We start from the raw sequence: 19228 nt of genomic DNA, 5'->3' as shown, positions 1-19228 counted from the left end.
TCTCACGATTCTAAGTGTAGGTCAGTCAATGATCAATTGCCTTGAGCAGATTTGTTTTGGCATTCATAAATTTGGGGCTCTATGCTGCAAACATGCTATCAGGTGAAAGAAAATTTGCATTTATAAAATTAACAAGTGTAACTTCTGGATTTTAGTTAGGACCCCTTCCTCCCTTGCGCTGACTCTGTTGCTTTCATTTCACATGGGTGTAGCTGAAAAATGGTTTCTTGCTTTAAGTACAAATTGTTAATCTCTTTGAACAAACATTGCTTAAAACTGTTCACAAAGTGGGAGGAATCCTACTAACTCTATGATTACAAAATGTATTTCTAAATACAAAAAAGTTACTTCTGCATACAAAATTTCATAACTGTTGATAAAACAATAGTGACTTTGCAGAAGAAGTTAAGATCTGGAAATTTCTGTAAGACAGCCACAGATCTCAAGGTTATAAACATTTCTGTTAAATGGTGATTTCCAGGGCAAGAGGGCAGAAATGCTCAGCCAAATTCCTTTCTCAATCCATAGATGTGACGCAGCAACAACATCAGAAGGGAGGACACAAATAGAGAAAGGCATGCTTTTGCCTTCATGAGAAAACAGCTGTCAGACCTCAACTATAATGCTGCACTAACAAGTCTGTGTTCAGAACAGTGTATTTAAAACCAATTACTGCTTTTACAGTTCCAGCTTATAAAATCACAAGACTAAATTAGGCTTCCATATTATTTTATTTCCCTCTTAAAATATAGCATTGAAGTCCTGCACACATATAAATATCCCTACAGTTTCTTGCACACTTTCTATCCATCATTACTTAAAGTGCCCAACTGTGAACATTAAAAGTAAAAACATTACTGTTAAGAGTGGCTATACTTGTAGGAGGACTGGTATTCTGACAATGCAGGCCACTGATTTTACAAAAATCACCTGCAAAAGAATACACCTTAAACAACACGCATCAATATTAACCCTGAAGTCATTTCTCTTTTCCATTCAGCTTATCTAAAAGCAATTAATGTACAGGGTTTATTTTTGAAACATGTCTTTTACATAGTGTAAGAATAAAGGATAAATGCATCACTTTCTTTCTAGCTCCCTCCTTTCCCCACAAAGTGTTTACTGTGTCCCAAGCTGCTATGTTGATTAAAACCAGTTGAAAAGAGCTCCGGAAATGCATGCAACTTAAAATTCACTTAAACACACTTTAAGTTATAAAGTCTGAGAGATTTTGTTTTCAGCACGTGGCTATGGTTCAGTTGGGTTATTGGATGTGTTTGTCGTGGTGGCAAGATTGGTAAACACTTCTTCCTTGGTTTCAGGCTGATGTCTTTCCATTTTGGTTTCCTCTTGAGCATTTTTATTACTGGTATCTCCCTTGCTCTTGACTTCCACAGGTTCAATCTCCATGATTTCCTGTGGTGGCTTAGGCTCTGGCAAATTTGGCTGAAGTCCATCAACTTGAACAGGTTCTGGGACATCTTCTGCTTTCTGTTCAAGTTTTTCCAAAATGGTCTGGACCTTCCTTACACCATCTCTCCTGGCCTGGCGCACATCTGCACGACCCTCAGGGTCCACTGAGTCTAGGGCTAGCAACTCTTTGGTCAAATACTCTTCAATCATCAAGTACTTTTTGTCAGTTTTCTTGCCTTCAAAGGAGTTGACTGCCTGCTCAAGCATTTGTACTTTCTCCAGAATTGCTTCCACTTTCAAAACACCAGGATGCTTTTGAGGTTCTCCTGTTTCCATCGTCTTCGGCGGCGCTGCTTCTTCAGGAGGAGGCCTTTCCTGGGGGGGAGCAGCCTTAGCAGGGGGAGGAACCTTTTTATCAGCTTTCTCTGCCATGGCTGGAGGCTTCTGGGGCTGTGGTTTAGGATCTGGCTCTTGGTGGGTGACCTGGATTGGGATATATGTGGAGGGTGCCTCTGTTTCGGGTGGTGGGGCTGCCTTGTTGTCAGGCTTGACTTCAGGAGGAGGGGCTGGTCTTGGTGGCTCCTGAGCTGGGACTTGTTGCTGAGAAACCTGGTGAGCAAGGCAAGTTTTGTGTTGAGACAACGCTCCTTATTTCCCTCTAAAGAACAAGTAATCTAACTTCTAATTCTCTGTACTCCCAGCAGTGCAATTTCACACACACGAGATGCTTAATCTTCCCTGAGCGTTGTTGAATTTTACTGTTTTAAACTGAAAAATAGCACTGTGCTGAACAGTTATTATAGTCACCAATCAACTCTCTCAAACATTAAATTCCAACCCACCAAATCCTGCCCATGCCAAATAAAATCAGCCCCATAAGCAGGTTTAAAAGACAGGACCTTTGAGCAAAGCCTTCACCTAGCTTAAGTCAGTGAGACTTCTTGCTGAAGAAAGATTTCATCCCATTTCACTAATTAAGGGCTCATCTTTCTTGAAAAGCCAACTACTTTGCTGAGTTTTAACCACACTTTGGGCTATTCTCATCCTATTCCTGTTTTCAGGACATTCCTTTTTTAGTTAGTGCTTATTTTTAATCTTTAACCTATTTACATGCAGAGGTCACTGTGTCAATCTTATTACACTATAGCAATTAGAGACTATCCTTGGGATTACTCCACTTTTAAATCATCAAATCAGAAATCTCTTGAAATTGAGATTAATTTTGAAATCTTGGCAGAAAACTGAAGTTTGGGAGATCTGCATTTTCCTCCCCCTGACATCCCCTTTAGTTACCTGGGCACATAAACAGTGATTTTGAAAGATACTAAATCCAACTCTCATGGATTTAAATAGTGAAATATCTGTATTTTATTCAAATCAAGTATGTAAATAGCCTACACTACAAATCTGTTACTGCTTTACCTGTTAAACATAAAATTTGATTAGGGAGAGCAAACTTTCACCCACAAAGATAAATAAATTAGCACTGACCTAGAATATGCCATTAAATCTTGAGTCTTCCTTGTTTTGTCAGGGTTTTCAAAACCATTAACCTAATTCTGCTTCTGTCACTTTTAATGTGAAAAATCTCCAGAGAGGAAATCAAGGCTTGTTTCTGTACATAGCCCCTTCCACACACTCACAGCTGTCTAATTCCCAGTAGCCTTTTAATTGTAGTTTTAGTAAGAATTCTAACATGTTCAATGAGAAGCAGGTTCTAGGACCAAGACCGTGCTTCAAGTCACAAGAATAAAAAGCTCTGTATTTTGCTTATCCTCTTTCTTCATAGCAAAAATTACTTTGTGCATCTGATGCTATCCCCTAAATGGTTCTGAGACATCAGTGAAGTATATTTACATAGATGTCACAAATCCCACAGACCTGGTTTTCGTCTCGTAAACATAATGCAACATCAGTGACCTCAGTGTAATTACACCAAATTATACTCCGACAAGGGAAGATTAAATCGTGTGTTAAATCATATTTCAGTGATCCACCACAGTCCTGACAGGTGGAAAGGCAACTTGCTGCTTATCTCAGGATCTCCCAGTCTGTTTAAATCCAGCAGTGGAGACTGCTTTAGGTGCTTTCATGTATGTGTTAGTACAAGCTCATTTTTCAGCTCTAGCCACACTCAGGGCCCTGGCAGGTGAATCACCTCCCCATTCTACATACCTGGGGTCTGTCTACTACTGTCTGCACTCGGATGGGAGCTGGGGGCTGCACCTGGGTGCTCACTCTGGCCGGGGAACTCTCCCGACTGGAGGAACCTCTCTGAGCCACTCGGAACGGAGACTGCGCTCGCGCCGCCTTGGGCTCCCGCTCCTCCGGCTGGATCTTGTGGAACACCGGCTGGTGGGCTTGGAACTCGCTCTGCTGGGCAGGGTAGTGGGTCTTCTGTGCCTGGTGGTAAGCTTGTGCTGGCTGGCGTGGCATATTTTCATGGATCACGGGGATTGGGATATAACCGCGAGGAAGAGGATGGCTCCCCGCGTTGGGTCTGCCAGAGGTCGGAGGGGAGGCTGTTGGAGGGTCAGATGCTCCAGGAGGTTGAGGCTGCCACGAAAACAAAAATCCATTATTAAATGTTAACCACCGTGTGTTCACAATACTTTTCATTTCTAAAGAGAAAAGGGGGCAATCATCATAGAAACTGAACTCGTGTTTCCGGCATGCAAGGACTCCATTTCCCTGGTTTTTTGGCCAAGCGCCTCACTAGACAAACCACATAAGTTGTGAGAGCATCATTATAGCAAGCAGGAACCTGAGCTACAGCATTCCCAGCCCTGAAATGAGCAGGGAGTGGATGCTCAGTCACAATGTTTGCTGCTTTTGCATGGCTGTTCCTGTCTAAACCTGTTAAATTTGAGGTAAACTGAAGCTAAGCAAACAAATTATGCACTGGAGACAAACCCAAACCCCTAAGAGCACACAGCACTGACTTCTGATCCTGGCCACACAACCAGATTTTATACGTTTTGTTGGGGTTTTTTAGAGCATGTCATTAATTTGGTGATGCAGATATGGCTAACTGCCCTTTGCCCCTTCTCCTGTGAAAGGCCAGACTGAGCTGCAAGAGGAGAGAACAGGCATTGCAGGAGAGAAAGGGAACAAAACCCCTCTTCTGGTGCTGATAAACTGCTCAGCTGCCCATGGAACAGCAGGAACCTTGGATAAATACACATTCGCATTACAGCACCATCAGTGGCACTACTGGTGGCACTGCTGATGTGCAGTGCAGGGTCCCCAGCACAGGCTCTGGTCACTTGGCACCCACACGGCACTGCCTGAGCATGTAACAGCAAGTTCTGAGCCCCCCCTCCCTGCTAATCTCCATTAAGTGGCAAGGAAGACACATTCCTAAAGGCACTGCAGGGCAAAGCTGTACACAGCTGGGAGAAGGAAAAGCTGAGCTCGTTGTCTTAGACAAGCATGGTTAGTCAAAATAGCTGAGAAACCTGCCAACAGGATTTTAATTACATTCTTCAAACTCCAAATGGGTTTCAGAGAAGATGCCACCACTGTTGAATTACAGACCTGATATGTTTTCAGCTTGGTGAAGGCTGAATTTCCTGCTCATCTTACTTTGAATAAAAATGAGGCTTATATTTCCATATATTACAAGAATACCAATTTGCTAATTCTCTACAGAGAGCACGTCAAAAATCCCACCTTCTGAAACACAAAACAACCAGGGTGACATTTTTTCAAAGAAGTCCATAGTCTGAAATTTTTTTCACATGCCACCGAAGGACACAAATACTTTAAAACTCACTTCTACATCTCTATTTATGTAAATGCATTTCATACAACTGAAATTTGCAATTAGGAAGCAAAGATCTTCTGAAGTGGCCTGGGTTGTTAGCTGAATGGACACTTGTCTCTCCCACTTTGACTCACAGTGCAGAACACAAGAGGCTTGTCTGCATTCTCCACTTGTAGGGGAACCTGTACAAACCCTAAAAAAACCCCTCCCCTGCCACAGGGCCTGCTCAGCTCTGCATTTATCTCTGCAGAATCATTCCAGAACAGAAGCGGGTGACGCCAGAAAAATCCCATCCATATTCATGCTGCCATGACTGCGCACTTCCAGTACTCTGCGAGCATTGGGGAAAAAACACAATCCCTGTGGCGAGCTGGGCTTTCTAAGCTCCCCCTGTGTGACATTCAGGCCATAAACTCTGCAAAGACCACTGCAAGCAGAGCCCAGCAGCGCTGACGCTCACCTCGGGTCCGTGCGCGGCCGGCGCCGCCGCAGCTGCCGGTGTCTGTCCACATTGTTTATCGGCCGCCGCGGCCTCCGCCGGGCCCCTCGCCGGCGACTCGGGGCCACCATAGCCCCCCCTGAGGGGAGCCTGAGCCTGCCCCGGCGCTGGCACGGCCTCTGTCTTGTACCTCTGCGGGGAGGAGAAGCAGGGGTGCTGCTGCCGGCCGTCGATGCCCTCGTGGATGACGGGGATGGGGATGTAGCCCGCCCGCAGCTTGGGGTAGCCCACGTGTCCTTCTCGGGCCGCCGGCTGCTTGGGGCTGTCTCGAGATGGGCCATTTGCTGAGGACTGGCTTTCCTGCAAGGGAAAACAGCACAGAGAGCTTGTTGGTAGCTCAATAAACGTGGTAAGAGGTATATTTTCATGGATCACGGGGACTGGGATATAACCGCGAGGAAGAGGATGGCTCCCCGCGTTGGGTCTGCCAGATGTCTGAGGGGAAACTGATGGAGGGTCAGATGCTCCAGGAGGTTGAGGCTGCCATGAAAACAAAGAGTGGCATGTTTTGTTGCCACGGCCCTAAAGGTCTGCCCTAAAAGCAGCATCAGATGCGTGTGAGGGGCTCAGAGCCTCTCAGGCCTGTGCAGGTCAGCAACAGCAGGTGCCAATACTGCAGGCAAGGGGAGGAAGGTAAAAAATCTGCTTATGTGTGGGGCTTCTCATAAGCATTCACTTGTTCTTTGAAATGCCTGCCTAATTCCACCTGGATTTCTTATTTATCATGCATCACTAGCACTTAGCCACCAGCCCAGCCTCTTCAGAGAGAGCTCATCCAACTCAAACAAGTACCAATGGGACCAAATACATATCAGCACCTCTCAGAACACATCTGTGCTACATTTGAAAAGCCACTTGCAAAGAAGACTAATCCCAACAGAAGCACAGATTTGTTGGTATCGTTCTTCCCACTGGCTATTTGAAGAGATACTGACACTGCACACTGAAAGTGTATTCACTTCCAGCCAAGGAGGATCTGGTTCAGTAAATATTGACAGAGAGGGAAAGGGAAGACAGAATAGCTTAACAAAGAGGAAAACACTGAAAAGCAAGATCCAAAAATCTGTGTGTTGTCTGAGTAAACTCACTGGACAATGTCAAAGCTCTGGCAAGGGTGGAAGTGGTTTGTGCTAAGAGCCCTCACAAGTCCTCTAGTAAGTTCTTCCTGCACCGGTCATTCTATTTTGAGACCCCGCGAGGGCTAAGTTCCAGATGTATCTCTAAGTCAGATCATGTAACAAGCACCTCTGTCATTCAGAGGGTAATGTCATTATTCAGTAAGAGGAGAATTTAATAAGGGGACATATGGTGCAAGTGTTGGAAACCCTATTTTTAAAGGGGTGTTTAAGCTGCAAAAATATTTCATGTTGCTCCTGTACACACTGACATACTAATTCATCAGGAATTCACTATTTTACCAAACAGATTATCAGTGTTCTTACTACATGATAGCATAATCTTAAAAAGTGATTTCTGAGAATTCCTCTGAGCAATAAAACCACAGAGAATTGAGGCTGTTATTTGTGTAAACCAATGAAGACAAAAAACACTGAAGGGAAAAAGTTCAAAGTCTGAGCCCCACTGTTCCATTTCCTTTTACTCATTAAAAAAAAAAAAAAAATCCTCCACAAAGGAAGAATTCTAGAAGAGGCACAGAGGAGAGCCAGGCCTAGAAAGTTCGCCGAGAGAAGCAATCTGAAGTTGGCTTTCCCAGCTGCAGAACGAGGATGATCTCATGCCAACGTCTGCACCGGGATCCACGGATGAGTCATTTTAACTTCACCCTAGCAGGAAACCACATTCCTCTGCTCACACAGGCTCTCAGGGGCTTTCAGAACCCCCCACACCAACACACGCTCCCTCTTCCACCTTCCACCAGCGCAGCCCTGGCCCCGCAGCTCTGCCGGGACGCGCCTTTACGTCAGCAAAGCGCATCTGCCGGAAAATAAAAAGCAATAAACCTGAGGTGTGCTCAGCTGACAACAATGCGAGGCCGTGCTGGAGCCAAGCGTGTGTCAGAGCCCGGGCTGGGAGGGAAGCAGCACCTTGGTGCTGCGCTGACTGCGGGCATTCTGCGAGCTCCAGCTGCTCCGGTGTCCCCGCTGCGGAAACCCGAGCGGCCACCCCACCTACAGCCACCGCTATAAAAAGGAGATTCCCTCACTTCCAGCGGCTCTGCGGGAAGGGGTTAGGAGCTGGGTGGGACAGCAGCAGCTACAGGTGCTCCGGCATGAGAAGGTGGTGTCAGCCAAAGCTGCTCTGCCCCACCTGGGGGGGAGAACAGAACTGCAACGGAACTGCCCAAAGGGAGCAGCTGTTCTGGGGTCTGCGTTGTCTTTGATGGCTCCATTTGGAGACATCCAGTTTTCTGGAGTGCCCCACAATGATAAATCATTCCACATGGACAGTGACACTCCCCCCACCCTCCATGAACCCCCCCAAAGAGCCCGGCCATGGCCTTCCCCTCCCTTGTCTTCACGCTCAGACCCGTGGGGCTGCCCTTGTTTTGAACCTTCTCAGCAATCTGAGAAATCTGCCACTGCAACTTAAGCCCTGCCAGGAAATACAAAAGAGGCAGCCCAAAACCAAAGCAAAAATCAGGTTGGACTGCTTTTTCAAAGCATCCAGTATATAAATTAAGTAAAGCTTCTGTCAATACTTAAGGTGGTTTTGTTTTGTTGTTCTCTATTTATTTTTAATAGACTATACTCCCATGATTTCTCACATATTCTTACAGCTTCAGACAACCTGTGCTGCTCCTGTGGAAAGTTAGTATTTCAAGCTGGTCCTTTGTTGAAAGCTTTTTTCCCCTGAAGTCAGGTCTAACCACAGAGGCCTCAACTGTGCAGTCATACTGGAACAGCCCTTGGTAAAAGAGCAAATGCAGCGTCCTTGTTTTTCCCAGCATCAGTGGCTCCGAGGCACAGATCAGGTTTAGGAAAGGTGCTCTCATCACAACGCACTTCCTGATCTACACTGTGCCCTTCAACACTTAATTAACACTTAACTCTGCAAACACTTGCCTACATTAGCCAGTTTGTATCACCACATCTTTAACATTCTTTCTTCCCTGTTTCTTGTGGTAGAATCACAAACACGGACAATTCAGGTGTTCTGAAACTCCCATCTCTGGGCAATGACTCCACTGAGGAAGCCCTGGGGTCTGCTCTGTATTTAGGGAGACTCTGACACAGCAGTGAGTGCGTGCAGATCCCAATGTCCCTGTCTCCAAACTTCTGGCCAAAGCAGTTCTGTTCTGTGCAGGAGAGCCTGTGCTTCCAGCCTGGGCAAACAGGTTCTGGAAGGCTTCAGGAAAAGCTCAGGTGTGCCTGGGGACACTGTGACAATGGGGAGGAATGGAATCAAGCTATGGAAAACTCATCTTCACGCTACATTAAAGAAATTCACAGATTCCCTCCTAATGCTTTAATTCCACAGAACAGCCAGCACAACAAGAAGTAGCCATTTTTTGGTTTTATTTGCCTTCTATCACATACAGTTCTTGCTTGTTACATTAACAAACCTGTTACCTAGAAAAAGTCCAGAGCTCACATTTAATTCAAATCTGCACAAAGAGAAATGACCAACAAATGAATGGCAAGTCTTAGACCATCATCTTTCCTGGTTTAAGTACTAAAAAAACAGGAACCCAACTCAGGTTTCTGCATTAAAACCAATTGAAGCAAATTTCTCCTGCCCTCATCTAAGGAAACAAGAAGTTCCTTAAAATTGAGAGTATCAACTAATTTTTAGTAAGTACAAGGACTGACTATCAGCAATCCCAGCTGTGATCACACACTTAATTTATCTTGAAGAGAGAGAATCCCTCAAAAGGAGGGAGCACAAAAATGCAAGAACTGCTTTGAGCAGCTCAGAAATGTTCCCAACAGTTTTAGCTGACATTTCAGGTAGCCTGAAATACCCACGGGAACTCAAACCTGATCCAGCACTTCAGGAGGTGCTGAGGTAAGCCATCACATCCAGGCAAATGAGAGGTTTGGCCCAGGAGGCTGCAGGAGGGACAGTGGAGCTGTGCCTGAAGAGCTGCTCAGGAGCAGGGACAGCGCTCACAGCTCTCAGGACGAGCGTTTCTGTTGTGAGGCCATCACCAGGATAAATAAAGGTGCAGCCAGCACGAGTTGAGCAACTGGAAAAAACACTTCATACCCCCACATCCTACTGCTGGCTTCCCGTGGGAAGGGCACTGTCAGGACTGACACTAAAATCCTCTAACTTGCCCCCATTTTTAAGTGACTTTAAGCCATGAGCCGCTGGAATAAAAAAAGTGAGAGCAAGAGCAAAAGCACAGCCTTGCACCAGGGTTCCCAGTACAGCTGGACTATCTGGAGTGGATAATGGATAACTCCTAGTGTGCCCCAAGTCTGCTCAAGTGTTATTCCAGACCCAAACACAGAAACCTGCAAATTCAGTCACTGCTGATGCCAGCAAATTGCCACTGGAGTTTTCCAAGACAGCTCTACTGTTTGAAATAAATTTGTCAAAATATTCTGTATTCATGTTAAATTACTTGAATAGCTGTGTCAAATTCAGAATCTCCCTTTTGAGACTCCTTACATAATACATTTGTCATTCCTCCAATACTGAAATGGTCTACAGAATAAAGTCTAAAACCTCCTTTGCTGCCACTGCACTCCTGCATTTTTCTTAACCTGTATGGATGTTATTTGCAGTACAGTCAATTCAGTCTCTAAAGCAGATGTTATTCACACATGTAGCACCCCTGCAGCTCTTGCAGAGCAGCAGTGCAAGTATTTAAATTGTACCTGCTTTGTAAATGTTATCTAGCAAGGGGAAAACAAAATTTACCAACACTGCCAAGATATTAAACAACTTCTCTGTATGCAAACAGATGGACCATGACTCGTGTCATTCTGAACTTGCAAGCTGCTGCTATAGAGTACCACACAAACAATTATTCTAGTTGCTCAATTGACTGAGAAAATACAAGTACTTGACAAAATCTTACTTGACAACACACCTTTCCTAACTTTAAGCCCAAATGCTATCTATTTAGGAAGAAGGGAATGGCATGATTTTATTCTTTCACAATCAAATGCAGCAATATAACCAAAATGAGCGACATAACAACCAACTTTCGTTCACACACCTGCTCAAACCTGTATTTTATCAGAAATTGCCATGAATAACAAAAAATGCCAGTGGTACCCATTATTCAAATTAAGAATGAAGTAACTATTTATTAAAGAAAACACAATTTTTGTCATAGAAAGGCAAAATTTTAACAATTGGAATTAGATTCCATACCCACTTTACTTCTGGCCAGACCTTCCTTCCTTCTCTGTTCCATGAACTACAGAAGTACTAACTACCTTTGCTACCAATAGAAATCAACATCTCCGGAGTATTTCTGAGAAGTTCCTCGTGTCTGCTGAGTGTTTGAACATATAAATAGCACAACATCAGCATGAGCTGGGTTTTACCAACACTTCCCAGAGAGCTACACGGGTTCCAAGGTACCCAGTGATTTACTCTCAGTGCTGACTCCAAACTTCTTACAGCCCTGCCTCAGCTGCTGCAGACATTTGCATTCTCACCCTTTTACTCACAATTTGTGCTTAAATATATAGAGTGAGCACACAGGCATTTGAGCAAGATATCATTAGCTAATGACTGAAGGAAACCATGAATAAGCTTAGCTGCATGAGCTGTCTCAGTGGGACTTCGTGTCAGTCGCATCATGTAACCCAATTACAGGCCAAGCTGCTTTTGATGTTCTACTTGCTGAATGCTGAGTTTTATTTCCCAACATACACATGTGTAGGCAAACAGGCCTTTTGTTCTCTCTTGTAATTATCAAGTTGTATTATACAAGCATTACATTAGCATTCACTCCAACCGATGCCATTAGAAATAAATAAACAACATTAAAAACTGAAGGAGAAAACTAATCCTAAGCTTTTCAGAACACAGAGCCTTACTGGAGCAAATGTGTTGGCTATCTCACAGATCAACCTTGTACCAGGAACAAAACCTGTCCTGTTTTAATCACTAGGAGGATTCTTTCTTCAGCTAAAATGCCTTGGCACGGACATGACAACACCTGCCCTGCGTGCCCATGAGTGGAAGCTGGCACTGAAAGCACCCCATGGGCCAAACTGAACATGCCTGAGACAGAAACAAGGACTGCTTGCAGGAGCAGAGTGCTCTTGGAGAGCTGGGATCACCACCCACCCCGCCAGCTTTAGTGGATGGAGTTAGAGAAAAGCCCTTCAGAGTGCTAACAAATATCCCTGCCAAGGGGGATGAGAATGACACTTTATTCAGTTATCTCTGTTCACTGCCTCATTACCTAAGCAGCAGGTGGTCAAACTGTTGCTTTCCTATTAGTTATGACCCAGGAATCTGAAATACATCAGAAAGCACAAGCCTCAAAAATTAGCAGAAAAAACGAGAATAAGCAGATAATGGTTGAGGAGCAGGCCATGAACTTCGGTTTATAGCCAGGCTTCAAATTCTCATCTAAAATTTCATTTTGTACACAGCAGTTTTATGACTTCACTTCTTTAAAGAGCAATTTTCCAACACTATAAAAGCACTTGCTACATTGCACCCCTTTTATTAATTATAAGGCTTTGCCATCAGCCATAAAAAACACACTTTAGCGCTAACCAGTCTACTGGGCAATGTCAGACAAGTCTCTTCCCCATCCCATGCCTGATTTTCCTGTCTGTAAAATCAAAAAGGAAAAATAAAAATAATCAAACCAACAGCTTCTCCAACATATTTAAGACACAGCATTTTTCTTTTTCCTGTAATTAAGTAATGTGATCTGTGTGAACAAGCCATTTATTCTAATTTACATTTACCTTTACCTGGCATGAAGAGCGACCACAGCTCACCTACAGAGTGATACTGTCAGCACTCCCCAAAGTATAGTGGATTGTTACCTGCCTTATCATGGCTCAAGTGGGAACAATTCTATTTTTGCCACGTAGTCATGGAAAAGTTCTGCCTGCGCATACAAGTGTTAAAAATACAGTTCCTAGGTAAGAATGCTGCCACCTGGCACAAGTATTCCTCCTTTGTCCTTTAGATAAGGGGCACACGGTGCCAGGAGTTACACAGAACCCTGCAACACCTTCTCTGCTTTTCCTCTTGCATTATCTCCAGTATCATTTCCTCTTATTCCTGTCTCTTATTTCCGATTAGCCCCACCCCTTGTTTTCAGGTTAACTGATACACCCATGAGTTAACTCCCTGCTCACCATGTTCTGTCAGGGGGGCTTTAAATAACTACACCAAGCAGCTGCAGGGAATCTGGGCAAAGCCAGGACACAACCCTCCAAAAAAATCCCCTACTGATAATTTTACCACTCCTACCTACTGAGCCTTTTCTGTGCAGTACCTTTTTAATCCAGTAACTAACTTATTAGCCTGACAGAATTACATCAGCATTAGGAATGTAAAAACACTGCAGGTGGAAGAGACCTAAGCTGACCTCACATTCCCTTCCCCTGAGGAGAACCACTGTGAGAGGTACAGCTTCAGAGAGGCTGTTCTGACCTCTCCATGCAATTTCTAATTTGGTCTACCAAGGATTTTTCAGTCAACTTGACCACGAGAAGTCAGTGCTCAAAAATAAGCCCACTGCTAAAGAGATGCGAATTGAGTGACTTCAGACTTATTTGGGGAAGCAGAGAGAAAAGAGATGCAACAGCCATGAAGGGAGAGGATGGAAACTTAGGTGTAGTCAGTTGTTCCCCAGTGAAGCATCAGCAGCAGGGTGAGATGGCTCCTTCTTCCTTTGTTTAGGAAGTGCAGTCATTGCTGCAGCCTGTGCAGTCATTGCTGCAGCCAATACTTATCATAGATCACTTTTATGGCTGCTCCCTGACTCGTGCCTGGCTGCTGCTGCAGCTTTTATCTCAAACTCAAGGCACCACTGAGCTATTGATCACTCCAACATCCATTAGTGAAGCTCAGCACAGTCAATTCCTTTGGTTTATTTTTAGCTCCATTATTTCCCAGGGGGTTTACTGCATGTGGAAACAACACAGAGCAGGGGTATTGATAAATACCTACACAAACCTTTGTTTTCTTCTTTAAGTGCAATCTATTTTTATCCACACTTCGGGGAACACCAAGTTGACAATTTAATGTCGCAAGACAATCCTGCAGGAAGTATGCAGAGCTGTGATACCCTAAGTTAGCACAGAAAGTAACTACAACAAATAAGCATAGGAAATGAGTAATTCTATCAAATAAAAAAAAAAGGAAGAGTGGCATCGCTAGTAAACACATTTTTTACTAGATGTATATACATCTTCACAGTATTAATTGAACCTTACTCCTTAAATGTCTTACTGTTAGCTAATCAGATCCTTGAAAGAAAATCATCAGTCTACCAAGAAGCTTCATTAATAAATATTTTTCTGTCATTTGCAAGTCATTCCTTATTTTTCACTGAAACAACATGAGATTTTTCCCTCTTTCTCATTAAGGGCTCCCTAATCCATCCTTATGCTGCAGTGATTTCTTACACATAACAGAAACAAACATGCAGAAGAAGAACACTCATCCTTCATATCAGTAAAAGAATAAAAAAAGGCCAGAATGAATGAGGAAATAACAGAGCCTGAATTCACACATGCACCTAAAATACAGAGCTAAATGCAAAAACAAGGTCCGGTTTTGTTGCTTTAAAATGCTTTTGTCATGGGTTAAAATTTCAGAAGAGCCACTTCAACTTTTACCCGGTTATGTATCTGGCAGAGATTACTGCAGTCAGCATGGCTACACTGATGTTAAGCCTAGGGTAAGTGAGAAGACCAAGATCAAGCACTTGGGAACAACAGGACTTTGTTACGACACTGCCTCAGCTATATTCTTACCCAGCCAGAAAAGCTCAGCTAGCCCTAGCTCTGTGCTCCAGTCATTGTCCACTTAGAGTGTAATACCTCATTTCATTGCCTAACCTCTTCAGAAAGGGAACATTCAGACAGGATATTGGTGGATACAGTGCAACACCACCTCAAAGGTGGTAAAAAAATTGCAAATTTCACTGTCAGATTTCAGTGAAAGCAATGCAGCAATGGAGTCAGAACAAGTTTGAGCTTTAATCAATTAGTTAATGAAAAGGCACATGAAGTCTGACACAAGCAGTCAGCTTTTGTGATTCTCGGATCACCTCTAACAGCCCCAAGTTCTCATTTGAGCTAGGCTGAGAATGAAGGAAATCAGAAAGCTCTCCCCATCACATCTGGTTTTTCGCTTTCATCTGTGGTTATGTCTTTCCCACTTGTTTAGGTATTAACAGAAGTCTGGTGTCTTCAAAAATCCTTGCTGGATTTGAAATTCAATGTCAGTGGGTAATTTGCCTTCCTTGGCATTATCCAGCTAAGAGAATATTTAGAAAAAGACATTTTCCTTGGGCCTGACTCTGAGATTCTTTTGCTAACTAGTCCCTGTCCTTGTGAAATACACTGGTACTCAACAAACTGATGATTTCAGCAGCTGCCCACGAATTCCTGCAGACACATTTAACTCGAATCTGATAAATGGCTGTGTGAGAGCAGTTACACACAACTTCGACCACCATAAACTGGAGGACTTTTATTAGCTAGGAGCTCCCAAAAATCAACAGCTCATCTCTAGAAACATTTCTCTGTCTCCCAGTGAACAAACCCAAAGCACACGTTCCTGCTTACAGCCAGGACTAACAGATTTTCCTGTTTGGAAAAGGGTGTCCCACAAAAGCTGCTGAAAAGCAGGTACAGCTTTTTGTACCTGTGACTGCCCTCGCAATTGGCAGAAGAGACACAGAGGCACTTCTCATCACCACAGATTTCACACGAGATAGGGGTGAAAATTTGGTTTGTTCCAGGCACCCACTCAAGCTGAGGGCTGATCCATCAGACAGCTTCCAACTCTCTTCACACAATTATTGAAAGCAGCTTGAGTCTGACTATTCTGTTAAATGGGTTAGGCTCAAGTGGTATTCCTGGAACAAAACCCTTTCAGTAAACAGCACACTTTTCTTCTCAAGTACATTCTATGGTTATAAAAACCACATTACTTTTATTTTTACTACCATAACAGTGAATGTTAGCAGGTGCCTCCAAAATGGAGAGAAAACACTTTCTCCTATGCTAGTCTCAATAGTCTTATTTTCAAATTACATTTTTCCAAGACCTCTGTGTATTATTACTAGAATTTATTTATAGATCAAACGAACTAGCACCTAGAGAGCTGCAAAGGGGGGGTTAATTTGCGATAGAGAAGTACGTCCCTTCCTTTCCAAGGCCAGCTGCTCTCACACCGAGCTTTCAGTCACGGTCTGCTCTCGCAAACCGGGCAATTACTATTTTAAGAAACGGTAAGTTCATAAAATAATTAACACTTCTCGAGCGCGTCGCTCCTCAAGTTGAACGGAAGGCAAGGGGGGAAAAACTTTCAACAGAGCTCCGGTGCAGCCGCATCCCCTTCCCCGCTGCTGCGCGGCCCCGGACCCCGCTGTCCCCCGGGGCTCCCGCGGCCCCGGACCCCGCTGTCCCCCGGGGCTCCCGCGGCAGCCCCCGCTCCCCGGCGCGGCCCCTCCCCGGCGGCCGCCGGCCCCGGGCTCCCGTCCAGCCCCGCGGATCTCCGTGCCCGGGACGTTCCCGAGACCCAGACCCCGAGAGCCCGGCGCGCCCGGGGTTACGCGATGCTCCGCGCAGAGAAGCGCGCCGAGACCCCCGGGAATCGCTTTCCCACCAGGCAAATCCTACTTGGCTCAAGTTTCCAGCACTTTCTGCCCACAGCCGCCGCGCTGCTGGGTCAGAGGGCTGCACTCCCCCAAGGAACGGGCTGTATTCCCCAAAAGCCGCGGAGCCCGACCCGAAAGGGTCACTCGGCAGGGCCCCGGCCGCTCTCCCCTCCGCGCCGCTCCTTCCATGGACATATTTGGGCTGAGATGCGGCTTTTCCCCGAGCGCGCTTCCAACAAAACCGGAGCGGCAGCTGCCGGCACAGTTTGGGACCAGCAAAAAAGAAAACGGGGAAAGAAAAAACAAGTTGGACTCCGAGCCGGATCGCTCCGCTTTTAAAGGCATCCAGCGTTCGGGCAGTTCACAGCTGAAAAATAAATCAGGTTCGCCTCTCCCCTGGCAGGCCGGGCGGACTTAACCAACTTTAAATAAACACTACAGGGCCGAAGTATCAAATGATGGAATGCACAAAAAAGGGACCGCAGTGCGTCAGCGACAAAAGGCAGCTCCTGCCCTCACCGCATCGCCACGCACGGGGGGAGCGCGGCCCCCGACCCCCCTGGCCCCGCCGGGACGCCCGGCCCGGGCCCCGCCGCCCGCCCTACCTGCGGCGCTGCCCGCAGGCGCGGGTCGCTCCAGGTCGTGGTGCGGCTGTTGTGATCCACGAAGAAGGGCCAGCCGGTCTGCGGGTCGATCTTGATCTCCCAGCCGGGGGGCAGCGGCTCGGCGCTGCCCTCCATCTGCGGCGGCGGCGGGCTCTGCGCGGCGGCGCTCATGGCGGGGCAGTGCCCGGGGGCCGCGCCGGCCGCTTTATCCGCCGCGGGCCGGGGGGCGGGGGGCGCGGGGCTGGAACTGTCTGGAAACGGCGGCGCGGGAGGCGGCGGCGGGGGAGGGCCGAGGGGCGGGACGCGGAGGAGGAGGGCGGGGGACGGCGGAGGAGTCGCCGGCTGGAAACTTCTGGCTGTGTCCAGCGCGGCTCGGCGGACCCCCGGGGTACCGGGAAGGGCTGGCGGGGAACGCCCCGGGAGCCGCGGGCGGCTCGGTGCGCGGCGAGGGCAGCGCTGCTCGCCGCCGGCACCGCGGGGGAATGCACCAGCCGCGGCCGCCCGCGCCCCCGAGCCCGTCCTTGGGCAGCCCGCAGCCCCCCGGCACTCTCGCAAGGCAGCTCCGAGCTACTGCCCCGTGCCCCGAGCGAAAGATCAAAGCTCCTCCCCAAAACGCCCTGCCCCGTGACTGATAATTCGAGGTTATGGCAGATAAGCAACAAAAATAATGCTTCTCAAGTGAGGGTGTGGGCAGGCGTTGTTCTTCGGATCCAGCCGGCTTGAACTTTCTCAGCGCTTTGCAAATGCGTGTCTCAATTCTCGGTTTCACTTAGAAATACACCTGAAGGCAAAGAGTGTGTCTGTGAGGTTTAGAACAGTGGCTTTCTCAGGCGCTCAGTGGGTTTGGTTGGAGGTAACTGTGCTTCTCAACTACAGCACTTGCAGTCATCTGACAGTCACAGGAGCAGCCACAGATGCCTGTCGATAGTCACTCTAAGTAGAGGAGTGAATGCACGGTGTCCCTCAAACGCAGAAGTTACCCTCTGCAAAGCTATTTGCTTAGAGGAATTCCAAGTATGAATCCCTCGGAGGCAGATGCTTATTACTGAAATATCTCTTATTTCAAAAAGACCCCTGCCTCTTCACAGCCCTGAGCACAGCCAGGATCTCCTCCTGCTCGAGGCAGGATCAAAGATCTCCTGATACTGCTTCCCACTGATGGTCATTCATCTTTTGAGAGGAGGCTTTGTTTATCACACGGACAAACCAAATAATTGCTGACACTTGCTCCTTTACTCCTGCAGCCCTTCCGTCCTGCATGTCCCTTGCTGTCAGAACCACACTGCTCCATCACAGACCCATTTTTCTGTCCCCACTCTTGTGTGCCTTTGACTCCCAAGTATTATAAATGGATCATTTTTTCCTGGAGCATTTACTTGCAGATGTCTGTATTGCCATCACCTTTTCTGACTCACCTATTTTCTAAGCAGCAAATCCCAAACTTTGCTCATCTCACAGCTCATCTGAACTGTGGTGCCTGTCCCTGGCCATGTTTCCTACCTCTGCTGCCTCTCATGATCTCTGGTATAAAACCTCTGCTCAGCCTCACCAATGTCAGCAGTAGCCTCAAAAGGAGTAATATCAGTGATTTATTCTGCTTCCAATCTGCAGAGGAATTTCACTCTCAGTTTTGCAACAGAAAGGCACACTTAGACCATATGTTCCCTGTAGCATATGCCAGAGTCTCTTCCAAATCAACAAAAGCAGCTGATTCAGACACAGGGGACACAGATGTTTAAAAAGTCCTGCAGGAAAATTACTTTTGTAAGTTGAGGAAGTGATACAGATGGGGTTTGTAGCTGAGGGAATGTAAACAAAGGCACGAAGAATGGGGGGGGGGTCTTTTATTTTGCTGCAGCTGGCAGCCAACCATAAACTCAGCAGAGCTAATGAATAAGGTCACAAGTAGGTGAAAAATTAATGAAAGGAAATTTCAGAGGGATATCTAACTTAAGTTAGACATTTTTGTGGGGGCATACCCTGCTAAGAAATAGAGGGGGCTGCATTTCACAGAAATTATGGGCTGGTGATTCAAGATTCATTTGAGCTGCTGCAGGGTCGACAAGCATTCAGCTGGAAAGAGAACAGTCTGGGCTGACAGGGAAAAGCCTTTCAGTGATTGAATTTAGTTGGCAAGACATCGTGCTTTTTCTGTTAATGAAATTGTCTTTCCTGACAGGTAGGATTTAGCCTGGTTTCCTGTGCAGGTGAAAGCACTG

General features: G+C 46.2%; 1 protein-coding gene across 1 annotated transcript; it reads right to left on the bottom strand.

Annotated features, from left to right (window-relative positions):
• Positions 1–712: 712 nt before the first annotated feature.
• On the bottom strand, positions 713–17308 carry BAG3 (BAG cochaperone 3). Its single transcript, XM_038140878.1, has 4 exons — positions 17010–17308; positions 5640–5978; positions 3589–3969; positions 713–2022 (listed from the first exon to the last, which is right to left on the bottom strand). The coding sequence occupies exons 1-4, from the start codon at positions 17178–17180 to the stop codon at positions 1249–1251; spliced, it is 1665 nt and encodes a 554-aa protein (XP_037996806.1). The 5' UTR covers positions 17181–17308; the 3' UTR covers positions 713–1248.
• Between the last annotated feature and the right edge of the window lie 1920 nt (positions 17309–19228).

The sequence above is a fragment of the Motacilla alba genome, chromosome 6, assembly GCF_015832195.1.
Source record: "Motacilla alba alba isolate MOTALB_02 chromosome 6, Motacilla_alba_V1.0_pri, whole genome shotgun sequence".
Lineage (NCBI taxonomy): Eukaryota > Metazoa > Chordata > Aves > Passeriformes > Motacillidae > Motacilla > Motacilla alba.
This window is presented reverse-complemented; position numbering and strand designations above follow the sequence as displayed.

Bases quoted from the DNA above. Each gene is read 5' to 3' on its own strand.
- BAG3 (XM_038140878.1), bottom strand. From the start codon at position 17,180: ATGAGCGCCGCCGCGCAGAGCCCGCCGCCGCCGCAGATGGAGGGCAGC. The intron at 5,979-17,009 runs GTAGGGCGGGCG...TTTCCCTTGCAG, and splicing joins GCCTGCGGGCAGCGCCGCAG to GAAAGCCAGTCCTCAGCAAA. The intron at 3,970-5,639 runs GTGAGCGTCAGC...TTTTCGTGGCAG, and splicing joins CGGCCGCGCACGGACCCGAG to CCTCAACCTCCTGGAGCATC.